Raw genomic sequence first — 22457 nt, forward strand, 5'->3', positions numbered from 1 at the left:
TTAATCCAGTATCCATAGTTTCACTAGTCCTATTGCAAAGCAGAGCCACAGCCAGGATTGGAATCAAATCTTTTCTAGATCCTGAATGTTCTGCAAAGGAAAACTCGGGAGACTAATTACATTAATTGTGCTATCATTTTTGTGAAGATTGCGCTTCCTGGAAGTCCCGGACAAGGAGATCTCAGCAAAGATCTGTTCTCTGTGATGACTTCTTTTTTTGATAACAGTGCAGTTATTTTAGCCAGTCCCAGTCTCCTAACAGGACTTAGATTCACAGTATTCTGCCAGAGGAGGGCTGTTCAGTTGTAAAAAGAAATACGTCATAAAAGTTTGGAGTTGTGTGCTCTGTGCTTCTCAGGCCAAGAGCAGGCTAAACTTGGTGAAGTCTGTGATCAGATGTGTCACTTGAAAATAAAGTTGACATGTCGAGTATAAAACTGGTGAGACCGATTCTCTCTTGCCTGGTGCATCTCTCTACATAGGCATCTCTCTACTGAGCAAAGTGAATGTAAAGCAGGACCATCCCAAGCTGCTAGCACTCTGTGTAGGTGGAAGTGCTACGCACAGGCAAAGAGAACTCAGGCCCTCTGGGTCGAAGAAGCCTATGGAAGTTGCTTCCATTATTTGGATTAAAGATGTGCTTGTTTTTGAAAGCAGGTTACTTTGGCCCGAGTTGGGTTTCTTTTGTATAAATTAGAAAATCTCATGTTTTATGCCTGGAACATCAAAGGGCAAGTGGATTGTGTTTGGGGGGAATTAGAATTCCCTGCTCCCCCAGAATATAGGTGTCTTGTTCTGCAACTGATGGCCCAAGATGAGCCCAGCCTGTGTGTAATGTAATTAATGGTGTGGGGGAGGGGGGCTCAATGATGGAGGAGAACTGAGAAACGGATAGTAGTGGAAGGGAAGGTTCATGGGCTGTGACGGAGAAGACTGGAATGGCAAAGCAGTTTAAAAGTGTGGAGAAGAGTTTGGGTGGGACTTAGGTGGGGCTGGTGGTGTTGGGGCGGTGGGAGGGATAGTAGGGGAACATGGATGGTTTGGGAAAGGAAGGTGGGGATGGAGAGAGGGGGGCAGGGAGAGAGACAGGATCACTAGAAGAAGGGAATGGAAGGGTATAAATGACAGCTTGTCCCAGCACAGGCATTTTTAAGGACTGGCTGTAGAACTGTATGAATAGACATGGACATTGTTGTAGTGCAGAACATTGACTTAGGAAATCAAATGTTAATTGGATGGTGCATGCTCTTGACCCCACCTGGTTTTAGATAGAGCTTGTGGTGATATGGTCTAGCAAACAGTGCCAGCATCATTTATAATGTTCCTGTCAGTCAACTACTGCATGGCATAGAGCATGCAATAACCACAAGCTATATAGAGATTCTCAGATGGGGTCTAGTGACTAGAACACTGGACTAGGAGGCAGGAAGCCTGTATTCCATTCCCAGCTCTGCCTCTGACCTGCTCTGTGGCCTTCGGCAATTCACTGCCTCTCTCTGAGCTTCTTTTCCCCCTTCTACCCTTTGTCGTATCGGTTTTGACTGTAAGCTCTCTGGGGCAAGGATTGTCTTGCTACATGTATGGATAGTTCCTACCACAATGGAGCTCTGTCTTCTCTTGGAGCTTCTGGGTGCTGCTATTATGCACATAATCATTGCCACCAAACTACTGGGACATATTTTAAGAGTCTGAATACAGGCGAGTCTCATCTTACGCGGGGGTTCCATTCCACGGTTAGTGCATAAAGCGAAAACCGCATATAGTCAAAATTACATTGAGTTGAATGGCGGGCTAAATCGCCCGCACTACAGATACAGTATTAAAATTGTTATTTTTCTTTTTTTTTGTTTTTTTTTGTTTTTACCAACTGCGTAAAGCTGAAATCGTGCATGTTAAATGCACGTAAGATGCGACAGACCTGTAACATCAGTGCATCTCTGCATTGTTTGTTCCCAGTCTGTGGTGCTACCTTTCACAACTTTAGCACATGTCTGAAATATTTGATGTTTTTCTTAAGGGCCCAGCTCCTGGAGTCCTGTTATTAGCTGGAAATCTCAGCTTTCATGGTTTTTTTAAGTAAGTTTCTAGCCTTCATGGTTGCAGAGACTGAAAATATGATCCAAGTGCACCCTAAATGGTCAGGAACCAGAAAACAAATAAAATGAATGCAAAATCTCATGATTTTAAGTCTCTCGTGATTTTCGAATATGATGAGTAGTCCAGGGTGCAGCAGACAGAATTAGAATTTAGGGGCTGATTCAAAGTCCACTGAAGTCAATGAAGGTCACATTGATTTCAAGGGCTTTAGATCAGGCCCTCATTCTGCAGCTGAGACTGTCATGAGACTGTCAATGTTTTGCTTCTTAAATAACACCTCCCCATATTTCATAGTCTGACAGTGTTCATTCTGGACAGAGTATCCCTTGTAGTTAATGCTGATAGCAATATGGTGTCACACCGTTATAGAGTCTGGAAAGAGAAAGTGGGTGTGTAGGTGGTCCAGCTGTGCCATCCAGAGGAATTAAGCTGCTATTGCAGCCTCTCACCTGACCAGTTCGCACAAAATAAACATTTAGCAACGATTGTATAGACATGAGCAAATTATGCATTATATACAACATGCTCAGCATCATGGGGGGTTAGTCCTGCTGAAAGCAGAATGATCAAGGAAGAATAAACATCATGGTTAGAGGCCATATCCCTCAATTCCCAGTAAAAACCTGCAGTGGCAGATTCAAATTAATGTGATAGATGAGGGTATTACTGAGTGTGAGGGGGTGATATTAAGAAAAAGAAAATGTGGTCCAAGCATCATGAAAAGCCTGACAAAGTGGTGTATGAGGCTGTAGACTAATCTCCCAGGGAAGTGGTGCAAACCCTTTTGCTTAGGACTTCATACTGTAGGAAGCAATGGTATTCTCAGAGAGAGACTGGATGATGTAATAATATTCTAATTTAATTTCTATGGTCCATATCCATAATATTCTCCTCATATTTTTGCTGCCTTTCCCTCAGTGTAGGATCTATTAATTTTATCTTCTTCACATCATTCATTTTTTATCTTGAAATGTCATTGCATGCGTCATCTTTCATAATCCCAAAGTGTAATGAGCCAGATCCCCAGCTGGTGTAAAGCAGCAAAGCTCAGGATTTGCCCAATAACATCACTGTATGATTCAATATCTCTCTTTTTATTTTGCTTTATATTTTCTTTATATTTCTCTGGTCAAGTTTTGTCTAAAACCCAAGAATTATTTTGCTTGTGCTCATTTTTCCCTGCCCTGCATTTCTATGTGCTTTCGTATGCTTCCCCATGGTTATGTTCGATTTCTCTTGACTGTGTTATGTAAGTTGCATGATGGAAATTTTTCTCCATCCCTTGTATTGCTCTCTTCCAGCATATGTTACATTTTCTCAGTATTGTCTATCATTTTTCTCTCTTGTTTTTCTGGAGTTCTTGTTTTATTATTTTATATGCTGCATTTTGTAACAATTATTTTAGCTATTTTGGGTTATCTGCTCTCCCATTTTGTATGCTGTTCTGTTTTCTTTGTGTATCTATTCATAATCCTATAGTTCAGAACAGCCTTTCTTTACCTTACACTGGTTAGTCCCTTACTACATTATATCATTTGTATTACAGGCGTGCCTATAGGCAACTACTGAGATGAGCACTCCATTGTTCTGTGCGCTGTACAAACCCAGTGTGAGAGAGAATCTATGGCCCAGAGCACTTGCAGTCTAAATAGACAAGACAGATGAAGAATGGGAGGGGAAACAAAGGCACAAGGAAGTAATTTGACCAAAGATGTGCATTAGTTCAGTGGGAGGGCTTGGAATGGAACCAAGGGCCCTGGGTCTCCATTGCACTACACCTTGTGTTGTCATTTATATCAGTGCAAAGTGAAGTAGTGTTTTACACCCACCTCACTTTGCACTGGTGTAAATGACCACACAAGGTGCATGGCAATGGAGAATCAGGCCCTGCAGTCCCTGGCCCCCAGTTTGGTACCCTATCTACCACACTATGCTTCGGCCTTCATATGAAATATACTTCAGTACTTCTCCCCAGTGCTCAAGCATTTATCTCCCTTCTGTAGGTTGAATTCACTATAAAATAATATTTGGCATTTCTATAACACTTTTCACTTAGGGACCTCAAAACACTTTACAAACATTAGAGTTAACCCTTTTAATCCCTTCTGAATGAAGTGTCCCACTCCACTGGTGATGCAGCACAGACACACACAACCCTTGGCATGCTGCGCACCCCAGAAATCCACACACACTAGCCAGTGAACACCAGCAAACAATCCCCAGACATCACAGCCCACCCCTGCCTGGACTCAGGGCCGGCTCCAGACCCCAGCGCGCCAAGCGCACGCTTGGGGCGGCGTCCTGCGGGAGGGCGGCAGGCGGTTCCGGTGGACCTCCCACAGACGTGCCTGCAGAGGGTCCGCTGGTCCCGCAGCTCCGGTGGAGCATCCGCAGGCATGCCTGCGGGAGGTCCACCGGAGCCGCGGGACCGGCGACCGGCAGAGCGCACCCCGCGGCGTGCCACCCTGCTTGGGGCGGCGCAAATCCTAGAGCCGCCCCTGCCTGGACTACATCTAATGTCCTACACACCCACCTCCCCAGAACTCCACCCCACCAGGCACCATAATCTGCCACCTAGTACCCCACCAATCCAGAGGCCTGGCTCCCTCCCCACTATCAACATCACTGCCCAGCTGCTATGGAGCCTTGTAAGGAGGGACATGCTGCTGCTGCTGCTGGGGAGCTCCTAAGGCCTGGCTCCACCTCTGGAAATAATAGACTACAGGGGGTATCTGTGTGCTATACTGGCTGCCATTGGGGTTTTGCTGTTGTTGAGGGGTTACATACTACCTCATCCCTGTCCTCCTGGGCCACTGAAATACTGCTGTTGTAATTACTTCCCTGATCAGGGTTCTGGTAGTGGGAGGGATTTAAAAAACACTTTCTCCTCAGGGAAAGCCGCGATCTATCAGCTTACATGGCCCCCATCACTGAAGTGTCCAGCAATCACTAAGGAAGTTTTGCCATCACCACACTCTTGTGAGGCAGGGCAGTGCTATTATCCCCATGTTACAGATGGGGAACTGAGGCACAGAGAGACTATGCAATTTTCCTAAAATCACACAAGAATTGAACTTGGGTCTCCACGTTTATCACAAGACCAGCATCCTTCCTCTCTAGGTAGTTGGGGCTCTCCTCCCACTGGTACACTGCAGAATAGCTTCTCTGAGACTGTATTTGAAGGCTGTTCCTCATGTATTTAATATGATTTTATTCCCTTTTCTGCACTGAGGCCTCTATTTTCTTGTGGTTGGTTGCAAGAACCCATGTTTTATATCTATATTATGTGGGCAATATTGGTTAGAAACCCAGGTAAGGTCAATCCTCAGAAGAGACCCTATTCAGTCTCCAAGAGAAACTGTATCATTAGAGGTGAGACAAGCCATTGACTCTAAAGAGAACAGGCCTCAGAGTTTTGAGAATTATAAAATAAGGCATTGTTTCCCAAACTTGGGACACCGCTTGTGTAGGGAAAGCCCCTGGCGGAACGTCTGCAGGTTCGGCCAATCGCGGCTCCCACTGGCCGCGGTTCGCTGCTCCAGGCCAATGGGGGCTGCGCTGCGGGAAGGGTGGCCAGCATGTCCCTCGGCCCGTGCCGCTTCCTGCAGCTCCCATTGGCCTGGAAGCAGTGAACCGCGGCCAATGGGAGCCGCAATCGGCTAGACCTGCAGATGCGGCAGGTAAACAAACCGGCCCGGCCCGCCAGGGGCTTTCCCCTACACAAGCAGCGTCCCAAGTTTGGGAAACACTGAGATAGAGCAATGAAGTCCCTGGTTTTGTACTTGCAGTATATTATTCAACCACTACACGTTGCTGTGTGCTGTATGGAATATGCAATAGGATGTGGTTCCTGGAGACCAAGCTGGGACTGGAGCTGCAGGGAAGCTTGTCTGTCTGTAGGTGGTAGCCCCTTTCTTTAGTAAGCAGCTCGGCTGTAAGGAGGGCTCTGATTCCAGAGTGCGGGGGTGACACAGCAGTGCTCTGCAGACCTTCGTACAGCTCGCAGGGGGTTACACGTTCTCGGAGGGGCTCCCTGCTGACCTCACGGGTCTGTCTACACTGCAGTTACACACCTGGGCCTGGCCTCTGCCCGCTAACTGCGGCTCAGGGGGCGTGGGCCGCGGGGCTGTTTAGCTGCACTGTGCACAGCGGGCTCTGGGCCAGGTCCCAGCCGTTAAACAGCCCCGCCGCCAGCCCTAACTGCAGCGTAGCCAGGCCCTGGGTGCTCTGTGCCCCGCCACGCCTGACGCGCCGGTACAGCCCCAGCTGGAGCGACCTTGCGCCCTGGAAGTCAGAGCTGGCAGCCCCGGCGGCGCCTGTATCCACCCCGCGGGCGGTCTGAGGCTACAGCCCCGGCCGAGACTTTCTGTGGCGTGCGGAGGCGTCCCCGGGCCGGCTGAGCCGTGGGGCCGGGCGGGGCGCCGAGCGGCTACGGGCTGCCCAGGTACCAGCTCCGCAGGGCCGCAGCCGCTCAGTGCCCGGGCGGGGCAGGCTCGAGCCGGACCCTAGGCCAAGGGAGCCCGCCGGGGGCTGGGCCCCGTCACGGTGACGGTCTCCTGGCTCCGCCCCCCGCTCTGTCTGGAGCCAATAGGCCGCGCGGGGGGAAGGACCGGAAGGGCCGAGGCTCGTGGGCACCGCCCGTCAGGCCCCCTGGAGGAGACTCTCTAGCCAGCCCCGGTCTCCTCTCTATGGTGTGCGGAGCTGTTCCCGGAAGCGTCCCTCCCGGCTGGCGGCGATGGCGGAGGTGGAGGGCCCGGAGGCGCGGGACGGGGAGCCGGAGCCGGAGCCGGAGCTGGAGGAAGGGGAGCCCCTGGAGCCGGGCGGCTACCTGCTGTACAGGTACCGGTCCCCCCGCTCCCTTCCGCCAGAGACCGGAGCAGCCCCGCGGGGGCCTGGGCGCTCCCGGGGGAGACAAGCGCCCCGTGCCTGGGGGCAGAGACGGGTCTCCCGCCCGCCCGCCAGTGCCCGGGGGCTCCGCGCAGCAGCGCAGCGTGTCCGGCCTGAGGGGGCGGGGGGCAGGCAGGTGCTCACGGCTCCTAGGCCGCGGGGTTTGGCTGCTGGGCCTGTGTCTCATTGCTGGGCGTCAGGCGGGGGCGGCCCAGCGCCGGGGGAGAGAGACCCTGTCGGAAAGGAAAGACGCTGTCAGGGGGGTGGGAGGCACAGAGCTTCCCAGCTGGGAACGTATTACGTGCCACCAGATACGTTCATGTAAACGTACCTGCCAATGATTGGGGGTTCTGGGGTGCCTGGTAGAGTAACCCTCGTTAGTCCAAACATTGAGCTGTGTTGAGAGCACAGCATTTGAGTTTGTGCAGCTTGTGGTCGAAACTCATGACAGAAATGAGCAAGGTCAATGGACCCGAAGAAGAGCTCTGCATAAGCTCCAAAGTTTCACTCTCTCACCAACAGAAGTTGGTCAATAAAAGATATTACCTCACCCACCTTGTTTCTCCAAGATCAAGGAACATAGTCGCTCTCTAGGCTGCATGACCAGCTAATGTGACTTTTACCATATCACTTATGTCTGTATCATACAATTCTATGGCAAAGATAATGACCACTATGAAGAATGGTGCAGCTGAAATACATGTGTTTTTGGGGGGTAGCTTCAGTAGTTTTTCCTAATAAAACATTGAAAAGAAAATGTAAATTTACAGGCACAGAAAAGAATGGGCTGACATCGAACCAGTACCTCAAAACGATGGACCAAATCCTGTGGTTCAAATCATCTATAGTGAAAAATGTAAGTTTTTGTTTGTTTGTTTGTTTTTTTAAGAGTTTAAGTATAATTAAACCTTGGTACGGTGAAAATATCTGTGTAATATGTCAGTGGCACCACTGAAGCTAGACTTTAGTTTTCAGTAATATACGTTTTTGTGCTGGATGTCACTGCTAGTAACTATATAAAAACATGAGTTGTCTTTAAGGTTCCTGTAGTCATCTAGAAGTGAATTTTAAATGTTGAGAATTTAATATTAAAATGGTAAATACACTAGATAAAATTACCATACACATTTGTTTTTTTGATGATTTATTTGTTGTAAACCAACTTGAGCCTAGGACAAAGCTTAGGTATTTCACTTTGTCATAATTACTGGGTATTATTGAAACTAAAAAACTGAAGTATGGAAATGGCCTTAATACTGTCCTTGTTTTTAAAGGAACATTTCCATAAACTTGCATTTTTCTAGAGACTGGAGAATCTTGAGTTTCTCAAAGCTCCAAAGATAATGTTTGCCTGCTTTACAACCTTCACATACTGGAGTGCCCACACTTTTAAAAACAAAGACAAAACCCTCCAGTTTCTTTTCAATTTTTCAGAAATGATCTTTTAAAAATTACAGAGTTTTTTAAAACTACTTGGTAGGCATCCACGTTCCAGGTAATGCAAGCAATTAGAATGGTGTGGCTAGGTCTAGAGGAAAATACAATAATGGATCTCAAGAATGTAGAGAAATAGCATGACTCATAGTGCTGTCATGACTATTTTGGACATTATCTAGATGATACGTTGAAAGATGTTTTTGGAGCTTTCTAGTCTGAGCTCTGTAAAGCATCCCACCAGAATGATTCTAGTGAAGGATGCTATTGTATCAGTATGCAGACTGTTAGGACCAAACACTTTAGGGAATAGTATTTGATGCACACAAATACATCAATGGGTTGCCAGTCTTAAATCCTCTATTCAGGATTTCTTCTAGTTGTTTTGGGTAACATGCTCTCATCTATCCAGTCAGAGATGTCTATGATTACTTTCGGGCTGTTCTGCAGCGGGATGAAAGGAGTGAAAGAGCTTTTCAGCTAACGGGGGATGCCATTGAACTGAATGCTGCAAATTACACAGTGTGGTAAGTAATAGTCATTAAATTACCTGATTAGATTACCTGATTTCTTTTTCAACTATCCTGGCAGTGTATTGTTCAAAATATGACTGGCCTTGCTTGCTTTCTGGGAGGCTGAGGATTATTGGAAGCAGTATTGCTAATTTCTGGGAAATGCTATCTGATAGTCTAAACTTTCAAACAAGATTAGGACTAGCCATTAAAAACCACCACTGATTAAGATGACATGACAAATCATATTGAAAGTGTCTCTCTGATGACACACATTCCTAGTGAAAAGATTGGAACCATTTCCTGCTTGTTTCAAAGGAAGTTCTTATATCTAAATATATTAGCTGCTAGTTTTTTGTAGTAAATATTACTGAAGTAATTCTATAATCCCTTTTGTAATACCTGCCAGTTTAATTTTCAAGTAAATACTAAACTTGTAAGGCCTTCTGAATTCACAGGACTAGATTTCTCAACCAATAGGTACTGTCATAGAATTATAGAATATCAGGGTCGGAAGGGACCTTAGGAGGTCATCTAGTCCAACCCCCTGCTCAAAGCAGGACCAATTCCCAACTAAATCATCCTAGCCAGGGCATGTCAAGGTTGATCTTAAAAACCTCTAAGCAAGGATATTACACCACCTCCTTAGGTAACCAATTCCAGTGCTTCACCACCCTCCTAATGAAAAAGTTTTTCCTAATATCCTAATATGTCAAATACACCTCTACCCTGATATAACGCTGTCTTCAGGAGCCAAAAATTCATACTGCGTTATAGGTGAAACTGCCGGAGTGTGCAGCACCGCCCCCCCCGGAGCGCTGCTTTACCACATTATAGCCAAATTCATGTTATATCGGGTCACGTTATATCAGGGTAGAGGTATACTTGTATACCTGTGTATTTTTCCTACTAATATGATTGCACTGATTTATACCAGTTATTTTCATATCAGGTAGACCAGGGGTCGGCAACCTTTCAGAAGTGCTGTGCTGAGTCTTCATTTATTCACTTTAATTGAAGGTTTTGCGTGCCAGTAATACAGTTTAACGTTTTTAGAAGGTCTCTTTCTATAAGTCTATAATATATAACTAAATTATTGTTGTATGTAAAGTAAATAAGTTTTTTTAAATGTTTGAGAAGCTTCATTTAAAATTAAATTAAAATGCAGAGCCCCCCGGACCCGTGGCCAGGACCCGGGCAGTGTGAGTGCCACTGAAAATCAGCTCACGTGCCATAGGTTGCCTACCCCTGAGGTAGACGATGTTCAGTGACATTGCAACAGGTGTGGGGTAGACAAGTCTTCAATAGAAACTTAAAGTTGCCAAGATCTTGGACATTAATATATTTGTAACCTTACCTATTTTGATTACCACCAGCTACCCAATAATGAATACATTTTCAGAATTAGTTGTGTTCTTTAAAATTGCTTTAATTCTGAAAGTACTTTTAACTGAATTTACTCCAGCTCTTTTTTTTTTTTTAATAAACCTCCTAAATGGTATGTGTGTGTGTTATTTTTCTTTAGGCATTTCCGGAGAGTCCTCCTGCATTCATTGAAAAAGGACCTTAATGAGGAAATTAACTATATTACAGCTATCATTGAAGACCAGCCAAAGAATTACCAAGTCTGGTAAAATCTTTTTGATTTCTAGAGACAAACTGTCTTACCTTTTACCATCTCAGAAATGGACATGGCTGCCAGTTCTAAAAGTGCGGAGGTGAGGATTCACCCTTTCTCCTTGGATGGAGCCAGTTTCAGAGGTGTTAAACAGGATTGCCCCCAGGCAGAGTTCTCCATAACTCTCTACTCCAATGCTATGAGTACTAAGTAATGTAGTTAGGCATGTGAAAAGTTTTTAAAACTACAAAACTTATTCTGATACAACAAAAATGAAGCAATTACAAATGAAGAATTTTAGCTTTCAGCAGCTCTTGGGTGTTGCTTTTTTGTTGTAAAAATACTTCCAAATGAAATGCATGGAGAGAGATGACTGTGTTCTTTTTTTAGAAAAATTATCAGCTTATAGGCCATTTATCTCTGGGAAAGGCCATGGCTATGAATTCTAACAGGGAGTGGATGTATCTTGTAGTAGAGTATACAGAAATATTTCTGCCAAAGACACAGGTGGGTGAAGTTGCATATCACAGCAGTTTCCAACCATGTAAAATAAATATACAAAAGTGTCTCATCTACTTAGCTTTCCACTACCTGGAAGCCTACAGAACAGTTATGTTGCTGGTCTGCAGATCTTCCAGTCTAGGGCAGAGCCATTGTCAACACATTGCAGAACAAACCAGGGGACAAGCTGGCTGACCGTCCCAGACGCTATGAATGCTTCAGATATGCTGGCCTTCAGCTATTCTAGTCTCATGAGACTTTATCTCTTCATCCAAGGTGAAAAGCACCAAACAGGGCAGGAGATTACCAGTATGCTTTATAAGGCCTTGAATTTAAATTCTGTTACTTTATTCTCAGTGCAAGTTTTGGATTAGAACAAAAAGAATGCGAGGTTAGCCCTTGGATTTTATATTAGAGGCTCATTTGGGCAAAATCTTCAAAACTCTGTGGAAAAATACAATCGTTTTTTCAATAGAAAGGGCTTCCACTTAATACCTTCCTGGACAGCCATTACTAAAATGGCTACTTTAATAGAGGGTGCGGGGGGAAATGCAAGGAATCCACAGACCTGAAGGGATAACTTTTTAGCTCACGAAAGACCAAACTGAATTTTCTTGTTGGGTATTTCATACATTTGGGTGGACTGGCCAACTGCTCTGAGAAATATTGATATGAAGATGAGTGAGACCTATTGTGTTCAGGGAATTGAGGACACTTCTTATTGCTGTAGGATTAATTTCTAAGGGCTGACCCAGTCCTATAGCCTTGATTTTATTTATAGGGAGTATCTGTGACATATTCCAGCTTTATGCAGGGTGACCAAATTTTCCGTGTAGCACTGAGCAGATCTTTCCCAGATCCTAGGACTTTGTGGCATGGTAGAGTGCTTCCTGGCCATCTGTATCTGGACCAGCTTAGGGCTATTTAGATTGAAGGCAAGTCTATGCTGCAGCGCTATATAGTCACACCCTTGAGTGACGTAAGTTGTATCAACTTAGGCTGTGTAGACCTGTCCAAAGAGAGACACTTTGCGGTGAGCCTTAGCCACAAAGGAAAGAAGAGGGAAAATACAGGTGAGGTGCCTGGGGCAGTATTAAGACAAGGAACCCACTGCTCTTAGTTTTTTGTGCTTGCATCTTGGAAAATCAACCATGAGTCTTTGCATTGAGCTTTGATGCAAATGAATCAAACTTTGGGACTCCCCCATAGGACTATTAACATATGAGAACATGTTTGAGATCCTACACCATCTAGTAAGGTTGTCTTTGATGTGAACCTCCTTGAGTGAGTAAAGGAAGTTGCAGCTGAGCCTACTGAAAAGGAAACATATCATGTTTCTGGAGCCTCCCTTTTCAGATGTGCTGTGGTCAAGGAGTTGTCTGGTATGATTAGAAGATGTGTTTCTCTGACTGCCTTTGGGAAAGAGCAAAGGTAATTAATGAATCCTGCTCCTCTGTCCAGGAAGACTTTGGGTGGAAGTGTCTGTGCCATCTGGAGAAAAAGCCAAGAATAGCTGGAGAGATGTATAAAGGAAGACAACTAACAAGTCCCTTGGAGACAGGAGTTGAAACCCTTGGTCATTTTATTTGCCCACTGAGATTTTCTGGTAGTCCGTACCTTCTGCTTCCCTCCATTTGAGTAGTGTGGGAAGGAGAAGCTTGTATGCTTCTCGAATAGCATATTTGTTATGGAGGAAGTGCATCTGCCCATTCATTTTGGCCTCTGAAACTGACAGCTGATGAGGATTGGATAAATTAAGGTTTCACTGCCACCTCTGTCCCCAGATACAGAGGAGGACAGGTTGCAGGAGCAAGCAGAACGTTTGCAAACTTTTGTGCTCTCATCTTTAGCTGGAGACCGACCACCAATATGATGCCTGAGCAAGCAGCAAGAAACTAATTGGGTGTCACCTCTGCCAACCCTGACCCAAAGGGTAGTTAAATGTTGCCATGAAGAGGCCTCTGAAATCTAAGTGCTGGGTCCCAAGAATAGGAAAAATCATATTAGGACTACGGAGTAATGGAAGTCTCTGAAATGTTGTTCACTGCTTGACAGAGGCCAAAGAATTGAATTGGATAATTCGTGCTAGGGTGATCCTTGCTAATGTTATGACTGGCTCTGCTTTCTGACTTCATTTGAGAAACTTTGGTTTGAAACTAGTACTCATGCCCTTGCTCTGGTTTCCCAGAAATGAAGTGGTGGGACAAATAAGGCCTTAGTAAAATGTTTACAACATTTACTTTAGAAGTTGGGAGTGACTATGGGCAGGTTTTCATGTGTACTGGAACACGCTGAATCTGAAAGCTTAGGAAGGCATTCTAAATTCAGTGACAAATGCCAATGTAAAATAGATGGGGAAAATATTTTGAAAAAAATAAGCGATAGAGAGAACTTCACAGTGTTCATGGGGAAAAAATTGTTAGGTTTTTAGGTGGGTTTCTATTAGAACGATGGGTCTAACCGTGAAGGTCACTTGTTGGCGATATGCCAAGTTTCTAAGTGTGATACTATCTCAAGCACAACCCATCTTGTGTACTCAAACTCAGTTCTATTTAAATTATTATACCCTCCTTCTGTGTGGCTTTTCTCACCCACTTCTCAAGCATGTCAAACATAGCAATTATCCTTCTTTAAGAGGTTATATGCCAATATGTAAATTCATTTTTGGCATTTTCTTGTTGTAAGTTTACACTGTAGCAATCCCTAGAAAAGCTAGGTGAAATGTTTCATGGTTCTTTTAAAAAGTACTACTCTGGTGATGGGTTGGTGTCTTGGTATTTTTTGTGTGTTTTTTTTGGTTTTTGGTTGTTCTGGTAAATATTGTAATTGGGTGGTATCTTAATAAAGTCTAATGTTCAAGCAGATATTGGAAGGGAAGCTTTTTAAATTCTCGTACTTTGTCTTTAGGCACCACAGACGGGTGTTGGTAGAGTGGCTGAAGGATCCATCTCAAGAGCTTGAGTTTATAGCTGAAATTCTTAACCAGGATGCCAAGAATTACCACGCTTGGCAGCACAGACAGTGGGTTATTCAGGTATTGTATCCAGGTCTGCTGTTTTCTCTGGAGGGAGAATCCTCCCAAAATTGTAGAGGTTTGTTTCTTAAATTTAACTTTACACGCTGACTTGTGTAGATGGAGTGAAAACAATTAAGTGGGTGTGAACTCAGAATTCAGCTGTAAACTAACCTTTCAGCTAACCAGTTCAAAAATTTGCTGCTGGCTACTTGCCTTTGTGCCTTTTGTTACAGGAAGCACTAGTAGCACCCTCTGTATCAGCGTTTCTCAAATGCTGCCTCTAGCTGCGTTTCTTGTGGCCACAGCCTCCTGAGCTGTGATTTGGGGGGAGGAAGGGCAAAGCAGCGGCCCCTCCCCCTACATGTTGCTTCTGGATGCATCGCCTTGGTGTTGTCTGCTGGGGCTGCAAGCAGGGGTGGGGCCCTGTCCCCCTCTGGACACAGCTGGGGCACAAAGCTGGAGGAGCCTGCAGCCAATGAGTTTCCCAGCTTCCCCTGGGGTGGTGGGGCAGCAGGCTGCGGTTGCACAGCTTCAGACTCAATCCCCGTCTCCTGGCCACAAGGCTTTGGGCTCTGGCTACGGGGCTTTAGGCTCTGGCCCCCCATAGTCTCCCCCCAGACTGCCCCCAAATCTGTTGCCCCTGGCCCCTACTGCCTATCCTGACACACACACACACACACACACCCGCCATCCCCATCCAGAGCTTAATTTGTCCCCAGGTTTGCCGGGGCTGATAACGTCTTTCTTTTGTGAAAAGTGATACTTTTATGTTTAATATCACTTTTCACAAAAGCCTTAGTATCTAGCAATAAATAAATTACAATGATTTGGACATGTATATATGCATATTTATGTTTTTCCTAAAGCTAACTACGTATTTTAGGAAAAAGTATGAGAGTGGCCACCAGCAAGAGTTCATGGCCATACTCTGAGGCCACCAAAAATTTGTCCTGAGAACCCCTCCTCTGTATAATGAGGGTTGCCTAACACTTCCCATTAGACTCCTGTTTTTCCTCAAAATTTACTAATTTCACAACTTACTACATTGATTTCTTCATCTAGGTCTAATATTGGGGTCCAGAATGTGAAAAGTTAAGTTGGAATTCTTCAAATGAAGAAGGAAGTAACTAGAATTTGTTAAAACATGTTTAAATGTGTGTGGGGGGTTATTTTGTTTTTCTCTTCTCACCATTGTAGGAGTTCAAGTTGTGGGATAATGAACTGGAGTACGTAGACCAGCTTCTGAAAGAGGATGTGAGAAACAACTCTGTTTGGAACCAAAGATACTTTGTAATTTCCAACACTACTGGCTACAACGATCCTGCTGTTCTAGAGAGAGAAGTCCAGTTAGTAATACTGTGCACAATTACATTTGGTGCCCTCTATTTCTCATAGGCAAAAGAAGTGAGGCGTGTTCTTGAATGCTTCAGAGGCTTCAGCTCCCCTTGACCTTTCCCTGTCTGGGTACAGAATAAAAGCTACACTGCTGGCATTGGTCAGAGATTTTGAAAAATAATCAGGAGATCAATCATCCGTAGCTCATGTTAGATCTATCAGATGCCTTTGATACCGTTGATAATTAGGTGATGACTTGTCTGCAAGCTACGTTTGGGTTGGAGAGGCCAATCTTGAGTGGCTCTCTTACTTGCTGAGCATTCTGAAAGGTTGATAGTGGGTAACTTCTTTTCCTCCCCCAGAGCACTCATGAAGGGTTCTATCTTATGTCCCCTCTTGTTGAATGTATATCTAGGTCTATTTGGGACAGTTAGTGTAGAGATATGGATTGTGGTATCCTAAGTATGTAGATGACACCTAGTGCTTGCTTGAGATTGGGGCATGAATGAGAACTAGGTGGCCAAGGCTCAGGCGAGGTGATGTTGGTCATGAGAAGAAAGCAGAAAAATGTATGGTGATATCTGTCCTTCTGTGTCTTGTTTGTTCAAGTTTGCAACCTAGTGGACTAGAGTCTCAGCTGCCACTGGCTGATCAGAGCTCAGCAATAGCCAGGATGGCTTTTATGGGGGTCCGACGGGTAGCACCTGTTTCTTTGATGCAGAACTTGCTATTTCTTTCCATGCCTTTATCACCTCCAGCTTACATTGCTGCTATGCAGTTGTGTTTTATGCCACCACCTCAGATGAGCAGCAAAATGTCTGCTTTAGTCTGTATTTTAAAAAGCCTGTGCAGAGAAGGGTTGAGAACAGTGAGATGGGGAGGAGGCTGCAAAGGAGATCTAAGTCTGGGTAAAGAAAACCATGTTTCTCTTTTTGGCTCGTTGACCTCTGACAGAAGTTTAACCCGTGTTTTCCCTCACAGGTACACTCTAGAAATGATCAAGACAGTGCCACATAATGAGAGTGCATGGAACTATCTAAAAGGGTGAGACTTGTATTTCATATCTGTGGGGTGAGAGCTTCTGGTAAGGGGGATTGTTGCAGGTTGGTGTTACTTGCAGGCCATTTCACTTTGAATGTTTCATGCCTAGACGTGTGTACAGCTCTGGGAGAACAACTGAAAAGCAAGGATCTAGATGAGCCTGAGGTTATACCCACATAAAGGACTAATATAGTAACCTAATCTCCTGGCCCCCCTTTCTGTACAATTACTGACTATGTAGCTTTGACAGGGGGATCGTCAATACTTTTCACATTTGAAAGTGCCCAACAGGTTGTTTCTATTTACTGGATCCAAAAAAAAGTCTTAAGTACTTAAAAATACCATATAAATTACTTTATTCATGGAGTGCTGACAGTGTGCTAGCCTTTCTGCAGAAGATGGTGCTTTGTAAAGAAATGAAAAATCTTTGATAGTACAGAACGTGGGAAGAGAAATGGTAGCACGTAGTTAGTTGGTTGACTGGAGGCAAGTGTGTCTCTTTTTGGGTCTCATCTGAATGAGGTGGGTGGCGTAGTCAGCTTTCTGATTCTGTTTATTAGAGCATACTGACGGTGTCTCCAGAATCCCTGTTAAAGATGCAGTAAAGAGAAACTGACTTTCCCTGACCTTGAAGGGTTAGAGTTCTGCATTACATAGTGCCATGCTGCTCCTGTCATCACACACATACTTTCCACCTCTCCTTCCTAGCTGTGCTGACACTGAATTCGGTTTCTCAGACGGGGCTGGTGATAGGAAGGAGATGGGACTTTAGAGTCCCAACAACTTAAAATATTTCCATAGTAGTAGAGGAAAGCAGTTTATAACCTTTTTGCTTTATCCTGCTCCTCTCTCTGTGAGCCATACTTAATAATGGAAGGATATGTGGCATAAAACCACCAAAAGTTGACTTAAAAGGGGGGGCCAAAATAATAGTATTAGGCTATCCCTGAGCTATGCGCTAGGAGGTTGTTGGCTAAAGGCGCCTTGCCTCATGTCTCCCTGTGCACTTGAGATGTTCCTCAATAGCTTACTGCAGCAGTGGTTTTCAACCTGTGGGCCCCGGGGGTCTGCAGATTGTCTAAGATTTCCAAAGGGGTCTGCACCTCCATTTGAAATATTTTAGGAGTCCGCAAATGAAAAAAGGTTGAAAACCACTGCTCCAGCAATGCTGACTTGTTGCTATATTGAACGACATCTGTTACCCTCTGCCTCTTTTATATTTATAGCTCCTATTAGATTAAAATCTTCAGATACATCTATCAAGCCAAAACTTGCTTAATTCTTTGTCAGAGCTGCCAGCAGTACTTACTAATCTCTGGTTTAGGATTCTGCAGGATCATGGTCTTTCCAAATATCAAAATCTATTAGAGCAACTGGTGGATTTACAGCCAAGCCACAGTTCTCCGTATCTGATTGCCTTCCTTGTGGATATATATGAAGACATGCTAGAAAACCAATGTGACAACAAGGAAGAAACACTAAACAAAGCATTAGAGGTGAGTTGAGAGAGCTCACATTTTCTACCTCAGTGAGTTTGTCTAGCTGAACCTATTGCCACACAAAGCAAAGACTGGATTATTTTAATGGAACAGCTGTCTTGTAAAATAGACTTGTACACTAATTGCACAGTTATTAGGAGATGTGATGGCATTAAGTAGTTGTTTCCATTACTGTTACTGTGCACTGTGGTTAATAAATTGTTACTGTGCAGTATCTGTCTACTACTTCTCATTATACTGAAGAGAAATCCTCTTGGCCACTCAAAAGTTCAAGGATGTTGGTGAGTGGTTTTTCCTCTGCACTCAGAAGGCATTTGACTTCCATTAGCAGTGTCCTGTTCTTAATAATCGTACAGTATATGAATCCTCAGCCTCTGACTGTCAACCAGTCTGCATGCAAGAATTTTCATTGTAGCTTGCCAGCAACAGAGGCCACCACTGCTTCACCGACAGAAGTGAAAAGCAGAAAGATCCCAAACATTACATGCAAGAAAAGGAAGAAATGCCAATAAGTAAAGAAAATAAATGAGCTTTCAAATTGCTGAAAGAGCAGTTTTGTTTTGTTTTTTAAAAAAAACCTTTGTGTAAGTTCCTAACATGCTCTTACTTCCCTCTACCTAGTTTAGCAGAGGGCTCTTATCCTCAAAATAACTGATATATGTATAGGGAGAATCCCTTAGCTTCCTGGTCCACAAGACTGGCAGTGCAGAGCTCAACATAGCTCTTCAAGAGCTTTTTTTAAATCTCTGAGGGTAACAGTAATGGAATTTAGCATGAGGTAGATCGATGGACCTGTCCTGCATGAACTTACTTAGTTCTTTTTTGAACTGTTATAGTCTTGGCCTTCACAACATCCTCTGGCAAAGAGTTCCACGGGTTGACTGTGTGTTTTGTGAAGAAATACCTCCTTTTGTTTTTAAACTTGCTGCCTATTTTCATTTGGTGGCCCCTTGTTCTTGTGTTATGAGAAGGAGTAAATAACACTTCCTTATTTACTTTCTCCACACCAGTCATGATTTTATAGACCTCTATCAAATCCCCCCTTAGTTGCCTCTTTTCCAAGCTGAAAAGTCCCAGTCTTATTAATCTCTTCTCATATGGAAGCCGTTCCATACCCCTAATTATTTTTGTTGCCCTTTTCTAACCCTTTTCCAATTCTAATGTATCTTTTTTGAGATGGAGCGACCACATCTGCATGCAGTATTCAAGATGTGGGCATACCATGGATTTATACCATTCATTCTTCACAGTCCACCAGCACCAAAATTTGCCTTGATGCCTTAAAATTTCATACCTCTTAAGTGTCAGCACTGTTCTGCTCAGCATTTAATATATTTGGGGCTTAAAGTTGGTGGTACTGAGCTCTGGCTCATCAAACAAGGTGCAGTGTTCTGCTTAGCAAAAAGAACTGAATGGGACATTTGAAGGGCAATATACCCAGGGGATGGAGCAAAATATCCGGATGTCCTGTGAGGTGGTGAGGCACAGAAAGGTGATGGGGGCAGAGAAAGCTATTAGAGTTAACCTAGAACTGGAGAGTCACAGGAGACAAACTTCTGTTTGGCATCCAGGGCTGGATTAACGCAGGGGCTGTAGGCCAGGGCCTTGGACTAAGGGGGACCCTGCAGGCCCATGGGCCGGATGCAGCCCACTGCTTCTTTTCATCCAGCCCCCAAGCCTCAGCACTCCCCCACTCCCACCCCCCACGGTGGGGCTGGAGCTGCAAGCGCGGATTCGCCGGCATGCCCCTGCGGCCCCTAGGCGAGGGGGCATTCAGGGAATCTCTGCATGCTGCCCCCAGCACCAGTATTGTAGCTCCCATTGGCTGGATATGCTGGCCACCTCGGGGAGCAGAGCAGCACAGAGCCAGGGCAGGCAGGGATCCTGCCTTAGCTCCGCTGCACTGCTGACCAGGAACTGCCCAAGGTAAGCGCCTCTGGGCTGGAGCCCCCGCCCCTACCCCAGCCCAGAGCTCCCTCCTGCACCCAAACTCCCACCCAGAGCCTGCACCCCAAACCTCCTGCTGCACACCAACCTCCTGTCCCATCTCAGGTCCCACCCCCCAGCTAGAGCTGTACCCGAATCCCGTTCCCCAGCCCTGAGCCCCCTTCCATACTCCAAACCCCCTAGTGCTCCACAAAATCTAATAGTTAATCCAGCTCTGTGGGCATCAACTATAGAGATCATTGATTTCCTTTTAGGAAGATGCATTTATCAGAAATCTATGGATACTAGTGCAAAATCTGTGGCTGAAAAGCCATGCTTTGCTTGCTGAAGAGAAGGCCATGCTTAATGTGTGTTTTTAAGGGTTGTTAAGCTTTTAGTTTAATATATCGCAACTTTGTAACTTTTCCTTCTTAGTTATGTGACATTCTGGCTAACGAAAAAGACACAATCCGAAAGGAATATTGGAAGTATATTGGAAGGTCCCTTCAGAACAAGCACAGCACAGGCAGTGAACCAGACTTGCCGACAGATCCGCAGCAATAACTGCAAGTGGCAGAAGATGGTGTCAAGCTCTAAGATACTTACAAAGGAACTCCAAGTAGGGGGGCACGAGCCAGTATAAACTTAGAGGTACTATTCCCCTCTGCCTGAGTGTGATGTAACTATATGTGCACTGCACAGGTGTTGCTTTTAACAGGAACTGAGTGTGAAGTGTTCAGTATAACACAATCCCCTTTGGTCACTGCTGCTACTAACAATAGCTATAGGTAGATCAAGTAATTAAGACTTCAATTCATTTTAGAAGTATGCAAAATAAAGGACTTGTTCTTAATAGGCAATACATAATGCTCTGTTTGCTATTTTTAAGGCACTGAATAAATTTCTCACACTCCAGCCTAATCCACTCCATGCCGCCCCCCCTCCCTTTCCTAATGCAGAACTTATAAGGTTCATTGCAGATAATTTGTATGTAATGGTTATAAAGCAACTTAATTTTAGTTACTTTAAGCGGGGAATGCAATTGTTGCCATAGGCCAGAACAGCTCTGCAGCAGCAACGCAATTGTGCTATTATTGTACCCAACTAATGCCAACAACCTGGTTTTGTAATAAAAGTGTAGATATACGAGTACTTGAAATATGTGTTTTAGCACATTTCTCTCTTCTATACACAATGTCTTGTAGCACCAAGACATTGCTTCCTGTCATTAACTATCTCTTACCATAAATTAAAAGACAGGACTTGGAGGTGTATACACTCCAGCATACCTGCTTTTTAGGTGTCAGTCCCTGGGTTAGACGTTTTAAACTCCCATGTTGCTTTAATGTATCTTGTGCCTTGGAATATTCTGATCTGGACAGAACCGGGGAGCTTTCATCATACTTGACGTAAAGAGCAGCCTTGAGTTATTTGTATGGGACGGCGACAGTGGTGAGTGCCTTGAACTTCTCAGAGAGCCAACCAAACCCTCTCACAGTAGAACATTCAGACCCGTCTTCATTTCAAAATCAAAATGTCTGGGTGGTTGTTTTTTTTTGTTTTGTTTTTCTCCCCCCTCCAGCTTCACCTAACCTCAGCTTTGTGGCAAACGGAGGAGCAATTTTGCTCACATAGATCAAAACAAATGCAATCAACATAGTGTCACTCTTACCTAACTAAATCTGGATGGGCTGAAGAAATATTCTTCTTGGTGGCCTTCCTGCAGAAAAATACCCAGACCTGTTCCTCCTTTACACTTCCTCCACACTTACATTTCACCCCTTCAAAACAACCATTCCCCTGCCAGCTGAAAAAATACAATGCAACTGAAGTGCAGAACAGCTAAAGATTTTGTGTATTTGTTTAGAGGGATCTAAAATCTGTCTTACCTTTCACTAATTGTTATTTGCAATAGTAAAACAATGAGTTAACACCAGGCATATATCAGATGGAGGCCTTGTGTGGAATGAAATCAGTGAAACACGTACTGTACCTCACAGATAGGCACAAGTATCCAAGTAATGGTTAGTATTTCTCCTGAACTTAAACATGTTACATACTAAAAATTGTTTATCTATATTATAGGTGTGTTGGAGTTGCTGCCAGAGTTAGACTGCATTGAAATTTATATTTGTGAGACAAAATTTGTTCTACGATTTTATTAAAATTATAGTCTCCAAATTTGAGAGTTCTTTAGGGGGCAATAAACTTACATTTAAATTTTATTTTAAGAAATGCTTTTTAATGTATTTTTCAACAGAGGGGAAAATAAGTTTCATAGGAATCTGATAAAGTCCCTGAAATCAAATTATGAAAAACTAGGTCATCAGAGAGACTTTATATGCAAGTATTTCCATGGAGCTTGATGTTCCATCAGAGATTTAAAACTTTTACCTTCTTCTGGCAGTTAAACCATTTCCAACGGTAACTAAACTACAGACTAAATGTGGAAAGTTACCTGGACATGAGTAAGTTCAGGGTCTTCAGAGCAAGTAGTGTATTTGTCTCTCTCAATTCAGGAAAACAAATATTTGCATACACATACATGAGCTATTGTCTAATGCAATCCTTGGCTGTATGAACAGCTGCAT

The 22457-nt window shown here is 44.3% G+C and overlaps 1 protein-coding gene across 1 annotated transcript; it reads left to right on the forward strand.

Moving 5' to 3' along the window:
• Nucleotides 1-6723: 6723 nt before the first annotated feature.
• FNTA (farnesyltransferase, CAAX box, alpha) lies at nucleotides 6724-21025 on the forward strand. The gene is made up of 9 exons (XM_039543272.1): nucleotides 6724-6936; nucleotides 7755-7840; nucleotides 8831-8945; nucleotides 10456-10560; nucleotides 13957-14083; nucleotides 15263-15411; nucleotides 16382-16444; nucleotides 17766-17937; nucleotides 20302-21025. The coding sequence occupies exons 1-9, from the start codon at nucleotides 6833-6835 to the stop codon at nucleotides 20428-20430; spliced, it is 1050 nt and encodes a 349-aa protein (XP_039399206.1). The 5' UTR covers nucleotides 6724-6832; the 3' UTR covers nucleotides 20431-21025.
• The last annotated feature ends 1432 nt before the right edge of the window (nucleotides 21026-22457 follow it).

Source organism: Mauremys reevesii, linkage group 6 (assembly GCF_016161935.1).
Source record: "Mauremys reevesii isolate NIE-2019 linkage group 6, ASM1616193v1, whole genome shotgun sequence".
Lineage (NCBI taxonomy): Eukaryota > Metazoa > Chordata > Testudines > Geoemydidae > Mauremys > Mauremys reevesii.

What these genes read in the sequence shown, in the direction of transcription:
- FNTA (XM_039543272.1), top strand. Translation starts at nt 6,833, where the DNA reads ATGGCGGAGGTGGAGGGCCCGGAGGCGCGGGACGGGGAGCCGGAGCCG. An exon ending in GCATGGAACTATCTAAAAGG is followed by an intron (nt 16,445 to 17,765) that starts GTGAGACTTGTA and finishes TCTCTGGTTTAG; the next exon opens with GATTCTGCAGGATCATGGTC. An exon ending in CACTAAACAAAGCATTAGAG is followed by an intron (nt 17,938 to 20,301) that starts GTGAGTTGAGAG and finishes TTTCCTTCTTAG; the next exon opens with TTATGTGACATTCTGGCTAA.